We start from the raw sequence: 17,790 nt of genomic DNA on the forward strand, positions 1-17,790 counted from the left end.
TGACAACGCACTTGCTGATGGCACAGTTTCTGTTTGATACATATATACACAAAACTATGGCATGGACATAAAAAACAACTCTACTGTGCCATTATTTCATATGATAATGTTTGTTTGTGATCAATGAATGTTATGCTCATTTTGTTAATGTATTACTGACCAAGATCATTTTGCAAGGTTTGTTACCAGACAGTCAGGCTAGTAGAGGCAGCACTGCCAATTAATCTACCAGCAGAGATCTTAATAGACAAAAAGGCAATGCAACAACATTTTTAAAATTAGTACCGTGTGCCGTTGACTCTTGGTCTAAATCTAAAATATGAAACGTACTTTGGTTTGTTTAACACTTTTTTTGTTGCTATACATGTTGATGTCATATCCTGTGGTGTCCCAAAGTTCTACACTTGGACCCATTCTTTTCTCTATTTATATGCTCCAGAATCACAACATCACTTTTCAATGTTATGCAGATGACACCTACATTGAGAAACTAAGCATTTAACAAAATTATTGGATGACAGAGAAGATATAACAAAAGTTGTACTATTTGGACCACAGCATTTAACCTCACAACTTACTCTTCTTCCTCTGGGTACCATGTCACTTTTTGTCGAGTTACAAGCAAGAAGTCTTGAAATCCTACTAGATTCAGCTCTGAGGTTTGACAAATAAATCAGGTAGTCAAATAATCCCCAGATGTATGACTTAGTGCTGTGATGACAGGCCATTCTCAAAAGTTGCCCCAAAAGTACAGAATTACTTTACACAGTGTTTGTCACTCTATTGGTGCAGTGAACACACAGTAAAAAGACATTTTCCTTAGTTTTATTCCTCCCTGCACTGTGGAGCATTTTGAATAAACTCTGTTCTGTTTAAAGTGCTCTGTAAATTAAGTTAGTAAAATTGTGTTTGAAACTTTTCTATCAGCAGTAATGACCTTCAAACAGTGGGTGCTGTATGTTGGAGAGAGTGTTGCCATTTGTTGTCACCGTGACACTAATGGAGCAAAAATTGTAGAAGCTGAGGTGCAGCTCCTTTTTTATGATGGAAGTCTGAGGAAACATACACAAATGCAAACAGTAACATAACAAAATGAAAGAGAGAAATAGATAGAGCAGACATGAGACTGTCTAGGATTTTGTGGTGAAGGATTTTGGCAAGTGATTGCACTGCACAAACCTCAGTGGGAGGCAGTCAAAAACAGCAAAGCTTCCCTTCTCAGCATCTTAATTATGCAAAACAAGTAAACAAGACAGGCACTGGTGCATTTCTGTACCAGTTTGTGAAATATAGAGATATTCTATACCAGCAGGCAGCAAGGCACAGAGATGGAGGGAGACATAGATAAAAATGTTTAGACTTAGGACCATCAAAGAACAGTATGAGCTGCGTACCAGGCAGTCAAACTGCACACATTCTACTCTGGGCTATTCAAAGTTCAAATTCCTGGCATGTGTGTGTCAATTTATATTGAAATGAATCAAAAAAGCCTTTCACCTTTTTCAGTTTTCAAGAGAAATTGAAATCTGGATTTTAATAGGTGGAGGGAAAGTGTGAAATACTGTAGATAGGGCAAGAACAGAGCTGTCAACGGTAGGAGAATAATCTTCCAGCAGCTTGGAGAAGAGTGAGCAGGATGGAGGGATGGTAATGTGCCTGGTGCTGAAGTTTTTTTTCATCTCAACCTGCGACTGCCTGATGAGTGTCTGGCTATGACACAGGTTGACTAATCCAGACTGGAAATGGAAGTAAAATGCCACCTGAGGCTTTATATAGAGCTGACTTTGTCCAGTAAACAACAGGAACTGCAGGCTAGCAACAACCTAATCCCCTTCCTTTGACACAAAAATTCTCTTTTGTTTTCATTTAATTGGGATCTTAGCTTCTAAATGTGATGTAAATCTGTGAAATTACAAAAACTTTAATGTACTCCCTGTTTTTAAGCCATGCTTGTGGCAACCCCTACTTTGACAGTATCAAACGGTGGGTTGGCCAGCAACTTTGGTCTGGAGTGCAGTATCTCCACATATATTGGCTGGCACAGATACTCATGGTCTCCCGAAGATGAATGCAAATGACATATGTGATGATCTGATTTTTACATTTGGTTCAGGGCAAAAAGTCTTCACAGTTATTGGATGGATTTCCATGACATTTGACACAAATATTTAAGTTCCCCAAAGGATGAAATGATTGAATCTGGAATATTTATTTTTTTATTTTTTGAATAATTGCAAAACTCATTGAGGTGACAGAAAATTGTGACTCTTCATTTCACAATTCATCAGATTCCCAAAATGTATTTTTTGTGTTTTAGTAAGAATATCATGTTAACATAAAAGGTGGAATTATGTCACCAGGGCGTGGCATCTGTATGGTGTACAGTGTACACCATAATTTTAAAAAAAAAATGGACTGTTTTGTTTTGTTGTGAGGATATTAGCATGTTGATGTTAGTATTTAGCTCAAAGCACCACTATGCCTAAGTACAACTGCATAGCACTGCTAGAGTAGTCTTAATAAATCAGGATGGCTGGTGCCAGCACAAACCTTTTAATGAAGGAGCATGTTCTTGTATTGCTTGTATTGCCTGCCTGCCTCTTGTATTGCTCCAGGTGCTTTAGATATCTTAGTATACCAGGATACCATTTTAGATATTTTCTGTGCTTCACTTTTCTGTATGTAGCTTTCTGACTGCCTCTGTCATTCTATAAATACCACAAATGCTCAATTGATTTATTCGTTTTCGTAGCATACTTGAAATTGGCTGGTGAGGTGACAGACGTGGCATCTAGTGTCAGCAGTAATAGATATGAATGTCACACTTTCCATTTTCCCAGTCATTCCTCATCCTGTAGATTAATGTCATCTCACTCAGCATGGATCCCTGTCCCATTAGCTTTTAGTTTTAGGAGCCGTGTCCAGTGCTCTGTGCTGTCGTCCATCATGGCCAACAGACTGCATGGCCTCAGGGATAATGAGGGTGATGGCAGGAGGAGCAGAAAACCTTTGTTGGAAGTGAATGTCTTTTCATGTGTTTACAGCTTATGTACAGACATGTGATAATGGTAGTGGCAAATGTAAACACAGACGGGGTGTGAGGTTTTGTGTTTTTCTGTTTGTGACAGAGACATCAGGGGCTGAAGCAGATCTGGCTAAATTAGCTAAGGGTGCCAGATTGATTTATTATGAATGATGAACTTAGATCAGGCAGCCACAGCTGCTTCACAGGGAATAGTATAGCTGCTGGTTATTATGTTATTTATTAATAAAAATGAATGAGACACTCTCACTCCCCTCTATTATGTGCTATTTAGGTAAATGTTTTAGTTTTTTTTTAAATCAAGCAATACAACATTCTACGACAATGAATAGCAGATGGATAAACTGAGGAAAAAATGATGTGATGGGATAGATGGAAATACAGATAGGATGTGAGATATTTGACTTCATCCCAGCTTATATTAATTGTGTTTTCACACACACATTTTTACCAACAATTTGCCATCTCCCACATATCTTATTCATGGTATTTGTTGTTGTGACACATAAGAACATGAATAAAAATTAGATTTGTGCATATGCAAGCATTATGCAGCAACCAGCAGGGATGTGCAGGATAGCCAAGCAGTTGTTTTCATACTTCAACCATAGATGTGTCACCACATGAAGTTTTTAGGCAAGAAATTAACGGGTTTGAATTCAAATATAGGGTCCATTGACCAAAATGAATGCCTTTAAGCTATCTTGTTGTGACCCCTAGAAATTGCAAGAGATAGAAAGACTGATCTAAGCTCTGTTTGTGTTTATTGATGATATGTGAGGCTGTGGAGGTTGAGTGTGGATTCCACTTCATTCAGACTGTCTGTGAGAATGAAAACTAGCTAACAGCTGTCTGCAGATATTAGACTGGCATCCCGTCATCACAGACGGTGCAGATGAATGAGTGAGCAGACTTTCAGTTTCTGCCTGGTCTGTGCTCAAAGAGATCATCAAAGTGGATATATATATATATATATATATATATATATATATATATATATATATATATATATATCCCTCATTCATTTCTCCATCATCAGAATGGTTTTTAAGGAACCGCCCTAAAGTGATTTTTGTAGCACCTTAATAACCCTCCCCCACAAACTATTGGCTTTCACACATGCCACTCATCCAACCTCCCTCCATCAGCTCTCGATTCTTCAGATGACTCCCCCACCAAACATCCCCCAAACCATTTCCCCCAACCCCCCATGTGGCCAGAGCCAGCACACTGATGAGGAACCAGTTACCATAGCAACAGGAGGCAGTTGCTTTAGCGACTAATGTGAAGAGGGGCTACTAAGGAAACAATGGATGTTTATGGAGGATGGGGAGGAGGGCTGCCAAGGATATGCGGTTGAGTTATAAATAGACATCACTAAAGACTGTCTGTCTCCCTCCATCATCCGTGTCTCCAACACCTCCCAGCCCCACCACCACCACCTTTTCACACACCTGTGATCATCACTTGTTTCTATTCCTGCCTTTCAGAGGTGAATTAGCAAACAGATAAAGGCTTTTCTGTATTCAGGCCACAGCAAAGGAATGTCTTCCTTTTATAGATGACTTGCTGTCTGGTATTTTCAGATGTACCGCAGCTCATGAATACCCTGCATGGGAATGTATAGTACATGTTCATTATACATTTTACAGATATAAAGCTATTTTATTTCCAGTATTATGTAACAGACTTTCAAACGCATCACATGATATTGTTTTGGTTGTTGTTGTTTAGAAAGAAAAGGAGGAGAAATGAGCTGCTGCCTCAGAGAAACGGCACACAAAATGACAATTGAATAGTTGTAACAACCTTGAACAACAATAATTTTTGGAAAAACAGTATCTAGATGTTGCTGGTGTGCTGATACTTTGGCTACTTAAACCCTTGTTCAGCAAAATATACATGGTCCTCAGAGGATGAATCCTTGACTTTCCTCCAGTGCCACCAGCAGAAAAGAGTTTTCCTGTTCGTCCTGTTAAATGTATTAGTATAAAATCTTGTACAGACATACATGGCCCCCAGAGGATCAATCCCAATGACTTTTGTGATCCCCTGACTTTGTAGCACTATCATCAAGTCTTAAGTTCCAGTTTGGTTTATGACTTAATACCTGCAAATGTATTTACAGAGCCTCAAGCCAGACACTAGACTCTCCATCTTGTATAATGGCAAGAAACATGGTTCCAGTGCACAGTGTGGAATATGAGGATATTAAGTGATGAATGAACTGACCAAGATACCGTACAGATTTAAAAATTTTACCCACTTTTACCAAAATCAATGAGGCCATTTAAAGGTGACATGTAGCCCTTTAATGACCACTGCTTTTGTCTTGTCTGAATGCCCTCCTAGTGGCCTGCACGGGTTATTAGGCACAGTACTTCTGTCAACCGGTGGAATTATATAACACTTTGTTTGGTGAGTGTGTGTTTGTGTGTGTGTGAGAGAGAGAGTGAGAGAGTGAGAGTGTCTGTATCTTTGCCAGCCAACCAGTCAGACAGGGTGAGGTCATCTATTTGGTGGACTGTGTGTCTGTGTGTGTGCGCCTGTGTGTGTCTGTGTTGTTTCCCGATGTTCCCCGTGGGACTCTGGTGTCAGTTTTGTACTTCAAGAGGCAATCAGACAGGGAGAGAAGTTGGGAAAAACCATGACAGATGTGACACACAGAGCTAGCGACAGTACACCGGCCTCGAGCATGTCTACCCACCTGCCAGCACGTCTAACTACCTGTATGTCCATGCCTGCCTGCCTGCCTGCCTGCCTGTCTGTCTGTCTGTTTGTCTGAGCAGGTGTGATGTGAAAAAAGTGACAGATGGTGACTGTGATGTGGTGATGGGGGAATCTGGGTGTTATGACCAGACAGGCAGACAGGCAGTTTGGGGGATGGAACAGGGTTTAGCTGATGTGACTGTACAGTGATTGAAATAGTTGGCACTTTAGTGGAGACATGTTTTCCAACTGTGGCGACAAGCTGCCTTTTAATGGTGTCCAAACACGTAGGCGTCATCAGGAGCTGTTTGAAATAGAATGATGGATGGACTTAAGGAAGAAGGAAGGCAGGCTCAGATCTCCTGTGAACCCACTGACCACATAATGCGTCAGACATACTGTATGGGGAGGGAAATATAGGCTTCAGTTGCTGGGTTATAACCATGACATGTGATTAAAGCATTATACTGTCTTTTGATTATCAACTTCTGACTATACTAACTATGTGCCAACACTCAGTTGTGGCTTAATCATCCATGTCATAGACCTCTGTTATCCAAAAGGTGTTAATAACTAATTCAAAAAATATATGAAAGGGCCACATTGTTGTTATATATATATATATATATATATATATATATATATATATATATATATATATATATATATATAATGCATAATGCATTTGAGGCATAATGCTGGTATTTATCATTTTTTAATGTTGTTACAGAAATAACCTTGGTGCCAGCTCTGTCCTCACCTACATTATAAAAATGGCATATTCATGTAGGAATAAAAACAATCACAGCCATCATCACTTTTCTCTTAGTTCAGTGGCCATGGTATAAAACTGTGCTAACTTTAATTAGGATTTAAACCTTTATATTTTTTAAGGATACATTCAGAATGTCAGTCAAGGCTAATCCAGCACTGTCAAGAAAAAGACAACCTCACACTGAATTAATGCTCCCAAAATGTTATTATTTTTTATTAGTAACAAATTAGTAAAATAAACTTTGAAAGATGGCATGGTGAAACAGCTATCACTTTGTAAAAGTACAAAATTAACCCAAAACATAACTGTTTTTAAGTGCAACCCCTAAAACTGCACTCTGCTACCTGATTGTTACTGACACACCCCCTGGTGCGCATCTCCTCACACTTCCTTGAAGTCAAACTCATGGTGGGTCACCAAAATACCAAACCTGCATGCACCATGATGAAAATGCCACTTCCCTGAAGCAAAGGCCCGCCATTCACTGTGTGCTGTCATAACAACAACAGAGCTCTTTTTGTAATACATGATGTTCTGCATTCGTGGACATGGTCAGTCAGATGGAAAGCCTTCAGAAGCTTCAAAACAAAAAACAACAGTTCAGACTTTGCAAACTTGCACTCAGGATCAGTGTGTTATATCCTGCTATTATAGTTAGACGGTGATGTGTAAATGGCAATAATCATCAGTCATTGTAAATTAAATGATACCAGTTTACTCTGTCTCTCCACAGAGCTGTGATTACTGTACATATGTGGTAAACACTTGTTAAGTCAACAGTGGATTCTTTTTATAAAATGTGATGGCATAGAGTTATGTCTTGTTTAGGGTTGTCAAAAAAGATAATTAATGCCCCTGGCATTATTCATAATGAGGCATTCTGTGACGTGGAAAGGTCAAAGTTAATGTCTTGTTTCACACTTGAATTTACATGTTTAAGTGTGAGCTAAGCTAGGGTTCTTGTGACTATGACATAAAAAACTGCATTTTTAGACCATGGTGCAGAAATGCTTTGTCAGATTAGACAGACTTGATTTTTTCCTTTACTTTTTTTCCCCCCTGTCCTCTATAGTACTATTACTGTAGACATACAGATGTAACCAGCAATTTTCAGGTGCAAGATGATAAACAAAAAAAATGTCTAGTGCTGTATTCTGTAAGAGAATAATATATTTGTATTTTCAGTTTGTCTGTGAGGTGAGAGGGAGAGTGTCTGTCTTTCCCCTCACTTTTTTGTACTGTTAAAACATCTGCTGTAGTGGATTCCCATCTCTCTTTTTCCAATGCCAGTCTGGCATGACTCTGTTTTTTCCAGTGGGAAAATGTGGAGTGAAAACAAAGCTCATGTTCATTTCATGTTTTATGAAACAGTGCTGCTTCTGGGCATTAAGGACCATCTGCAATTGTGCTTTTGTTTAGTAAACCTTTAGGTGTCCTCTATTTCAATAACGCCCCTCTGTTGGTGTAAGAGCCACTTGAAGTTGAACCTTCAGAGTTGGGAAATAGTATCCACAATATGATTTTGGATCCCCCTTGGATCATCAGGTTTTACAGCTCACTTGGGTCTAAAGCCAGACTTAGAATTAAAGAAGGTAAAGGTTAACATACCTGGTGGATTAGGACATGCATGTCTGCTCCAAAAGCACTACCAAACCCACATGTGAGGTCGAAAAACAACTTTCTTGTTTGAGTTTCTTGTTTGTTAGAGCAAAAGCAAAATACAGTGGACAAAACCAGACAGAAGCATTGAACTACGTAGCCCCATGTGTTGTCCTGTCCTGCCCTGTTCTGTAATGCTGGCAAGAGGCGACATGTGTACCCACACAGAATATCCACTGCCCTCATTCCAGTCCAACTTTCATGTGTACCCTCACCTTCTGTGTCCTTTACTTTCTTTTGCCTCACCCCTTTATCGCTCTGTCCTTCCTTTACTTCCTGCCACATCCTTCACCTACTTTCCTCTCCTACCGATTGTCCTTGCTTTTGCCTCCCTCCTCATTTGGTTGTCCTGATAATTCTTTCCTCTCTTCCTCTTTTCCTACCCGTGATGCCTCGCTTTCATTCCTGCTTCCACGCTCAGTCCTCATAAACCCTCCCTCCATTCATCCCTCTATCTGCCCTCATCTGTCTGCATCCTCTTCACCCTCAGTCCCGCCATCCCTCGCGTTGTCCCTATTTGCCCGTCTGCCTGTTACAAATCATTGTTTTCTGCTGATGATCAGCCTTCAGTCCAAACCGACAGCCACAGGAACGCCTGTAACCGCCGGCTGTTTTGACTGGCACACACACGCACGCACATGCACACACAAATATAAAGCTCAGCCTAGGACAACAAGCTAATTTCTCTCCCTCTTGCCTAACCTGAATTTCCTGTCACATACTGACCTTTGACTTAAAGTGCAGGCTGTGTAGCCTCAGCTGATCCATCTACATGTAAGAGACCCTTTTGACAGTTTTGACATGTATGTATGTGAAATGAAACCATATCAATGAAACCATATTGACACACTCACAATACATCTGAGGATATATGAAGAAAGAATGAAAACAAACTAAGATCTTAGAATTCTTATTTATTTCCTCTTAGTGTGAACTGCAAAAATCAAATCACTTATTTCAGGTCTCCTTTTGCCACGTGCGTATAGTGAGTTTTTCAGAGTAAATCAGCCTTAAAAGTGTTTGGTGAGTTCAGTTAAAGCTGCAGGAGTTTGTGAAGCTGCTGTAACATGTTCTGCTGCCACAGAGGAAATAAATTCATGATGAGTGAAAACGAGTTCACAGCATCTCCCAGCGTCTTTACTGCAGAAATGAAATGCAGGGTAAATCTGTCAAACAGCTGATAATTACAGCTGTTACAGATGATGAGTCTGAAAAATATTAACTGTCAGAGAAAACAATTATGCAAGAGTGATAGAGGGGTCGACTCACTGCAGTCACTCAGTCAGCTGATTAGCGGTCACTAGGAAAGCGAGCGGTCTACAGACGTCTGACTGGACAGAACCTGAAGCAGCCAGCTGCTGTTACATTGTCAGAGGCTGTGTGAAGAAGAGAAATTGCATTTCATATCTTTTCACTTAAAGTCTTCTTTTACCAGTGTTATTTCATACAGCGCATAGTGCGATCACTCACAGAAGTGTCAAGGATTACTTCAAGACACAGCGCTCACTTTCATTAGTCACATCATGATACGGTTTTCAGCGTCACGATGCGTATCATCGAATCGCGATGCATCGTGTCAGGGTGCATTGTTCCACCCATAGTCTGCAGAGGTGAAACAGCTTTTAATATGATTTATATAATAATGATGTACTTGGAATGCAATGTTGTGTTGTTGTTATTGTATTAATCCCCAATTGAATAAGTGAGCATATTTGTCTATGTTATATTATCAATCATCCAACAGATAATGTCATCACAGCTTATTTATATACAGTGTACAGGTGTGTTCACACCTTCAGCTTTACCAGAGGAAAAGTGTACGAAAGCAGTGTGCATATATTTTTCATATTATTGCACCTGCAAGGATTTTATGGATGTGTGAGTGCCTTAAGATGCTTCCCAGGCTTTTAATATGAAACATCTGTGTGGGAAGGGTAAAGTTTAATTGATAGCAGCTTAATACTGATCAGAAAATTAAAAGAAGTAAAAGCACTTTGAATTGATTAATGAGTATTTGATAAAATATCCAAACTAGTAACTACTTACTTGTTCATAAGGAATATACTTTCTAATATCAGTCTTTCCTTTAATATAGATTTGCCAGTGTCATTTAATTTAATTGGAAATCCCAGGAAAACAGAATGAGCCAGAATGGAGCTGTGATTGCTTCTGTGCAAGATGCCAAGCTGAGCTCCTGTTAAATTCTTACAGACTTGACTCAGTCTGTTCATCTGAGTTAGCCTGAGTTGTGTGTGTGACTGCATGTATGTGCATGTATAGGCATGTGTGTCTTTCATGATTGTTTCATGATACGTGGCAGAATGATTATCCAAATGCATACATTGTGTGTTTACACATATGTGTTAATTTTCGAGAATGTGTATGCATTTGTATGTATTTTCAGAGCTTCTGTGTTTGATGATCTAAGTGTGTGTGTGTATGAGCATGCTAGGAGCATAGGAGGCAGTGGAGTGAGATTCTCCATAAGTGACCAGATGCAGTCTGCACAGACATCACGATCTCTTTTCCAGAGGCTTTACTCCACATCCATCCTCCATGACTCTATTTCCCATCTCCCCTTCTTCTTCCTTCTCACAGTGAGGAGTTAGATTAGAAATTATGGGAGGTGCATCCATTATTTCACACATGCACACATACTTAAGCAGGCCTTCCTACTAAGATACATGCATATAAAAATATCCACATATTCTCACACACTTTCACCACAGTTTGTTATGATATTATTTCTGCAGCCTCCACAGCTTCTTTCATCTGATCCGTCTCTCTTTCTTTTTTGCTATCTCACACCTGCACATGGTGGAGCAGAGGGTATCTGGATCCTTACAACAAGGACAATGTATCATTTGTAACAAGGCTGCACAAAGCTTTCCCAGAGAGACAGTAGACATCCCAGGCTTTAAGGTTTTAACCCAAGAGCATTTTATTTTTTACATAAAATACAGCACTGGGTCAGACTGAGGAGAGGAGCCAATGAAGTACAGAGAAGGTGTATGTAAAGCAAGAGAAAAATTGTAGTAACAGGTGAGATAGAGATAAATGTCAGAAATTAATTGCATTGCTCTAGATGCAAAGTGTGTGTATATACATGCATGCGTGTCATGTGTAGAGTGTGTATGTTCTGGAAAGGTCTTGAGTTCAAATCTGCTCCAGAGCTGTGTGTGTGTGTGTGTGTGTGTGTGTGTGTGTGTGTGTGTGTGTGTGTGTGTTTGTGTGTGTTGGCCTTTTTTACCATGAGACACAACTAGAGAAAGAAAGGGGTAAAGGGGAGAAAACGTGGAGTGAAAGAGAAAAGTAGAGGGGAGGGGGATTACTCACTCCACCACAGTGGGTGGGATCTGGGAATTGGCAGTGGCCAATTGGCAGCCACAACTGGGTCACATGACCATTGTAATAATCAGTGACAGAACGAAAGAGAGAGAGAGGGAGAGAGAGAGAGAGAGAGAGAGAGCGAAAGAGGGAGGGAACAAGGGAGAGAGCTGCACATCCAGTTCACCCTCAGTGTGTGTTTGAGTTCAGAGCGGAGACGTAGCACGAGAGACTCCATGCACACACACAGAGCACAGGGTGCACCTGAGTGACTGAAAAAAAAGAACAACAGCGCAAGACAACAAAGAAAAGAGGGAGAGAAGTGGTGACAATTACCTTTAGACACCTGAGGCTGAGACAAAGAGACTGTGAAACAAAGAAAGGGGGAGAAAGAGAATAGAAAGGGGAGACAGCATGTCTTCTCTCTCCGATCAGCAGCCTGGCTCTCCTTTCTCAGAGTACAGTGAGCTGTGTAAGGTACCGTCCCTGTCACCCACTGTGCCGGCTCAGAGCTGGGATTGGCAGCACCCCTCAGGCATGGACATGGGCACCCCGAGGGGCCTGGTGGTAGGTGATGGACATCTGGCGCCAACTGGACTCACAGATGAAGACAAGCTGTGCTTCTTCGAGCATCCAGGCAGGGGCAGCATGGACACAGAGCTGAAGGTACCAGGGAGTGTTGGGGGCATTTCAGGGAGCACCTCTCTGGGTAACGCCTCACTGGGTAGTGCAGGGGAGAGCCCAGACAGCCCTCTCTCCTCCTCCCCATCCCCCTCCCCAGCCTCCCCAGGCAGGCTACCCTCTGCCCTGGGATGTGGTGGCATCAGCAGGGTCTCCCTGCCGCCGGTTCCTGGATCCCCAATCAGGCGTGCGGAGCTGTCGTCTAGCGCAATGGCTCCACACTCAATGGGAGCCTCATTAATGGAGGCATCTCCAGTAGACGGAGACTCCCCATCTGAACCATGGAACAGCTCCAGTTTTGCTGAATCCAGCCCAAAGGTTGCCATGCCCCAGGTGGCCCCTAACTACTGTGTTATAGGAGTTGTCAATGACAACCATTTGGAGAGTGAGGTTGTGGCTGGAGCCGGGGCAGCCCTGGGGGCTCGGCAGTTATCCGAGGGCTCTTCAGGGAACAGTGATGATGAAGAGATAGAAGAAGAGGTGGAGTTGGAGCCCTGTTTCATGGGGCGGGCTCAGCAGCAGAGGAAGGCTATGCGGCGAGCAATGTCTGAATGCTCCCACCTGTCAGTACCCACCAGTCTAGAGCTGCCTGACAAATACCCAGGGGGAGATGGGGCAGGGCTTGACCAGCTGGCATCACCCATGGGTGGTCCACGTCGCCCACCACACTCCATGAAGCGCTCACTGACTGTCGCAGAAGATCAGCCCCCAACCCCGCCACCCACCCTCTCTGCAGCGGGCACCACACACATCGACCTGCGGCAAGCCCCGCCTGAGCCTCGCCTCTGCCTCTCCCCGTTCCCTCCACTAAAGGATGGCAATGCTGGCTTCCCTCTATCACCACTAGAGGCCTCGATGGAGGGCTTTAGGGTGGAGAAGGAGACAGGTGGTATTGTGCTTCCAGTGCCCCTCAGCCCCAAGGGGTTCAGCTGCATGGACACCAGCTCTGCTCTGACTGCAGGTGCCGACACTGAAGGGGGAAGTGGTACCAAATCTGACAAGGTTAAACATGCTGAGTTTGACAGCAATGAAGCGGATACTAAACTCAACACTGGTGGTGTAGACTTTGGAGCTGGCAACAATTTGACAGTGACAGGGGGCATTGATGGTGACCTCACCACTAGTGGCTATACCAGCCATGGCTTGAACTCCAGCACTAACCCTTTCATCACAATGGATGGTAGGTGGAGGTGATGTTTGCAGTCTCCCCTTTTTAAGTCTTGTTGCTATATAGACAGACTGAACTCTTATCTTTTTAGTCATTGTTATAATTTTCAAATAGAATATTCTGTTGTAAACACAAGGACATGAGTATGCAACCTTTCTAATATGCTGCCTCACTTTTGTGGTGCAGACCACCTGCAACAGGGCGTTGGGTGTTAAAGGGTAGTGGGTACAGCACGCAAGCTGGTAAAGGTTATGTTGTTTTCTCTTTTTTGACACAGTGGTTTTGCATTGTGTGGGCTACAATGAAGCACATGGAGAAGTGAAGGCTTGCTGCCAACAATACCAAGAACTAATTTAAATAGCATCTCGGCACCACACCTAGCATTGAGGGATAGTGCACGGTTTTGAAAGTAGTGTAGATGTGTGAAGACTGTGGGTGTTTTGATCTGTTGATGAAGACAGTGATTAATTGCTTGAGCGCTCTATTTATTGACTCCGGTCAGTTTCCAGATTTGGTTTTCTGGCCTGAGCTTTGCAAATGGTTTGAGAATAGCCGTACAGGCAGACTGAAAGGAGGAGTGTCAGACGGTGAGAGAGACAGAGAGTGAAAGAGAAAGAATGAAAAGCTGAGAGAAGTCGACAACAACAGAGCTGCCACCGCAGGCTACTTGATATTCCATGTTGGTAGTATCTGTCTCATTGTGTTGGTCAAGCACACAAGGACAATTTTAGATACAGATCTGCCTCAAACTGTACAAAATATGTCTGTGTGTTGTTATCTAACAGTGTGTGAGTATTGGAATAAAAGGTATGTTGTAGTAGTTTTTGCATTTTTGGACACAGGTGGCTGTCATCATGTGCGACTCAGTGTGTCTGTTCATGTGCATTAGAATGTGTGATGCAGCACAAAAAGCTTGCAGCATGAGGTTGTATAGAAGCTGACTCTCCAGCTGACATTTGGATTAAGGGTCAGGACAGCACAGCTCATTATAGTTGAAGGAGGCTCCATCTTTGCCCAGCCTAATTTTCTCTCATACTTCAACCTCCTTTCATTTTCTGTTTGTCTACAATGGCGTCTCTTTCTGGCTCCTTTTACTGTCTTGCTGTTACTCTGAATGCTCATTAGATTCTTGGTGAAGAAAGGCAGAGCCAAAATGGCTGAAAGCGGGTCATAGTCATGTCGAATGATGATCGCCTCTGAGCCAAAACGGGGTTACTGACAAAGAACTGTGGCCCACTATGGCGGTGCTACCTATAATGACTCTCTTTCTTTCACTTTGTCTCCGTCTCACACTTTTTCTCTCTTTACTTTGTCTGTCTCTTTGTCTCTTTCTTTTCCTCTCTGCTCACACGCCATGGTTGTTTTCGTCGCTCACCACAAAGCAGAGTGTGGCAGAGGCTGCCAGCCTGGCGACTGGACTATTAAAGGGGCAGTGGTCTTTATTTTCTGCCCCCTGAAGTCTAAATAGGAGCATGGCAGGGTCATGTAGCCACAGGCTGTGTGCTGTGTTTATGCATCTGTTTGCTTTCTTACCAAGGTCATGAAAGGATTTTCTGTTTCTGTTTCTGAAAAATGCACGACTGCTTTCTTGGTCCATGAAAAACAAATGTTTTGGTGATGTTTTCCCCAAAAAGTAATATAGTGTAGGCAATGGATGCATCTCTCATGTTTGAGCTGCAAATGTGCAGTATGCTATAAGTTGGTCTTAACTCCATCTCTTTAGAGGAAATAATGATAAGCAGATTTGAAACAGAGAAAAAGAAGAAAGAGGATTGGGCGGGGTAGAGAGCAACAAATAAAGCAAAAGGAATGGAGGGAGAGATACAGATGAATGTACAATGTTGGAAAACAGGAAGGATAGGATTTGGTGAACCATGCTTGGATAGATGGAGAGGGCAAACAAAATAGAGGGGATGAACAATGGAACAAAAAGTTGACAATGGAGAAAGAAAGAGAAACCAGTGTTAGTGAGATGAACCACTGCACAAAGGGATTTACATAAAGTTAAACCAAAACAGGTCAGAGTTCAGTGCATCAGCTTGCGTTTCAACAGACACAAACATACAGCCCGAGTCTGTGTGTAGATCTCCTGTCATGTCATATTATTTTTGTCCTGTAATATTTCCTGGTTTCAGGGAGATTTTCGTCTTCGCCCAGAGAATCAAGCAGATAATTGTCATGTAATGTTCTCTGGGGCAAAATGAATGAATTGAATGTTCAGCTATAGTAAATGGCTTTTGGACATTGGCATGGATTTGCTTTTGCTAATGGTTGTCACAGTGCATGCAGCGCTGTCTGCATATTTGTTTGCATGCTTGTCTGTCTGTCTGTGTATCAGGTGTCCTCTTGCAGTTGGGCACCTTTTAACCCAAATAAAGAGAGTGTTCAAATGGTCCAGCAACTTTGCTACAGACTCCTTTAACAGTGTCATAACAGAGCTGCCGGTGAAGATCTGATATTACTAAGACAGACAAACAGAAGGCCTCACACTTCAAACAGGACAATAAATCTCAAAGTCCACTCTTCACTCTCTTACCACCTCACAACCACTTTAAAGTGTCCAGCATGTTTGATGTACTACCAAAGGGCAGTGATGGAGTGCTGCTTTCACTTCACTGAGAGTGCTGTTGTCAAGGCTGTCAAACTCTGCTTTACCAGAGTGTTGTTTAAGTGTTGTGGAGCAAAGAGTGACAGGGTTTTAATGAGGCAGCGCCTGTGAGAGCTGATTTTCATAATCCACTTGAAGAGCCAAATGAAGGCTTCAGAAATGTGTCTGAATAGTTTATTAATGATCGGAGCATCTGAATTTCACTCTGTGTATGTGCTTTGGATTCCTTAAAGAAGATAAAGATAATAACTTTTTCAAACTTTTTGAAAACTTTTCAATGGCTTTTCAAGGTTTTACTGAAATAGCTTGGATAGTAAGAAAAACATCTCCACATACTCTACATAGTATATACACCTATATACTATGTAGAGCAGTGCAAAAGAGGAAGCAGACTTTCATAAGCATATGCATATGTATGTTTCAAATAAATAAATTCCAATTATTGCTTTACAAATGTAAAACATGCCTATGAAAGCTACCTTTTTAAAATGAGAAAGCTCAAAGAGCTATTTTAAAGGAAGAGCAGAGACATCATATTTTACCATATTAAAAACTGAGGCTATACTCTCCAGGAGAGACTGGGCTTAACTGCCCTAAATGAGTTCTAAGTGTTATCATTATGTTAATGAAACCTTCAAATGAATTGGCTCACTGCACACAGATGCTCATTGTTCTCTTCTGTCCTGAGCCATATATTATACAACAGTCAGGCAACCCCAGGGCATCTTGGAGCCTCAGCAGCTCTAATGCTAATGCAGCAGGTTTAGATCCTGCAAAAAAAGCTTTTTAATCCATTCAGGGCAACGGTGCAATGCAAACATGCTTTTCTTCTGCAAACAGTAACATTATTTTGATGCGTGACTTCTATAATGATTGAGCATCATGGAAGAACATTTTCATATTTGTATTCTGTAACTTTCTCAGTCTAGTTTGCTCATACGATGGTTTCAGGTTGAATTTAGCCAAAACTGCATGTTTGTTGCAAATTGCTCATTTCAACCTGATGAATGCTACTTATAAATGAGCATCTATGTTATGTGAGATTTGACCATTAGACAACTGACCCCCCAAATGGATTCAATAAACGATGCGTTTGAACCTAAAGCGAAGGAAATGAGAGGCTGTGGACACACGCACGTGTAACAAAGAGACACCAGTAGTCCCTTTTCAGATCAGATATTTTGACTTGTCATGGAAGGAAAAGCACAGGTGTTACTAATTACATTAACAATGTCCCCATCCTGCCCGAGTGTCCCGGTAATCCATGACAGAATGCCAACAAGCCAGCACCAGCAGCCACATTAACATTACCAGCACCCTGAAACTGGAACAGCTAAACGGAATTCAGCCATCATTCCTTTTATTATTCACACCTGTGTTTTTCTTACCCTGAGATAATCACCTGTTCAGGTTTACCACGGTGCACAAGGCCTTTAAATCACTTTCACATGCTGTTCATGAGTGATTCTTAAATGTTCCCATTATCTCATGAACAGTGGCATCATTAGCATAAAACATTAATTATTTGACGTCAATCTTACATTCATATTGTCAGAATGAATTTTTGTAGAATCTTGACATCATGCCTAACCTCCACCCTGCCAGCATGTTCTCATGAAATATTTCCCTCACTAATGCTCCCCATCAACCCTCAACCACCCTCGAGGCACACCCTTTGTCTGTGAATGATGCGTCCAATCAAAAGCTCTGTAATAATTCACGTCTTTCTGGAGGGAAGACAATGATTTTCTTCTTTTTCTTTTTCCAACCACAGACAGATCACATTTTGAGCTCATGTAATGTGTCCCTCTGGTCCCATT

General features: G+C 41.7%; 1 protein-coding gene across 5 annotated transcripts in view; it reads left to right on the top strand.

Moving 5' to 3' along the window:
• LOC108881552 (microtubule-associated protein 4) overlaps positions 1 to 17,790 on the top strand; it is a 110,789-nt gene that overhangs the window by 66,263 nt on the left and 26,736 nt on the right. The window contains exon 1 of one of the 5 annotated variants that reach the window (XM_051066601.1): positions 11,417 to 13,374. The exons of 3 other annotated variants lie outside the window; for them this stretch is intronic. In XM_051066601.1, coding sequence (XP_050922558.1) covers positions 11,928 to 13,374 — 1,447 coding nt within the window. In that variant the 5' untranslated portion in view covers positions 11,417 to 11,927. Of the gene's footprint in view, positions 1 to 11,416; positions 13,375 to 17,790 lie in introns of those variants that run through there. One more of the 5 variants, XM_051066602.1, reaches the window with a different exon arrangement.

The sequence above is a fragment of the Lates calcarifer genome, linkage group LG24, assembly GCF_001640805.2.
Source record: "Lates calcarifer isolate ASB-BC8 linkage group LG24, TLL_Latcal_v3, whole genome shotgun sequence".
Lineage (NCBI taxonomy): Eukaryota > Metazoa > Chordata > Actinopteri > Centropomidae > Lates > Lates calcarifer.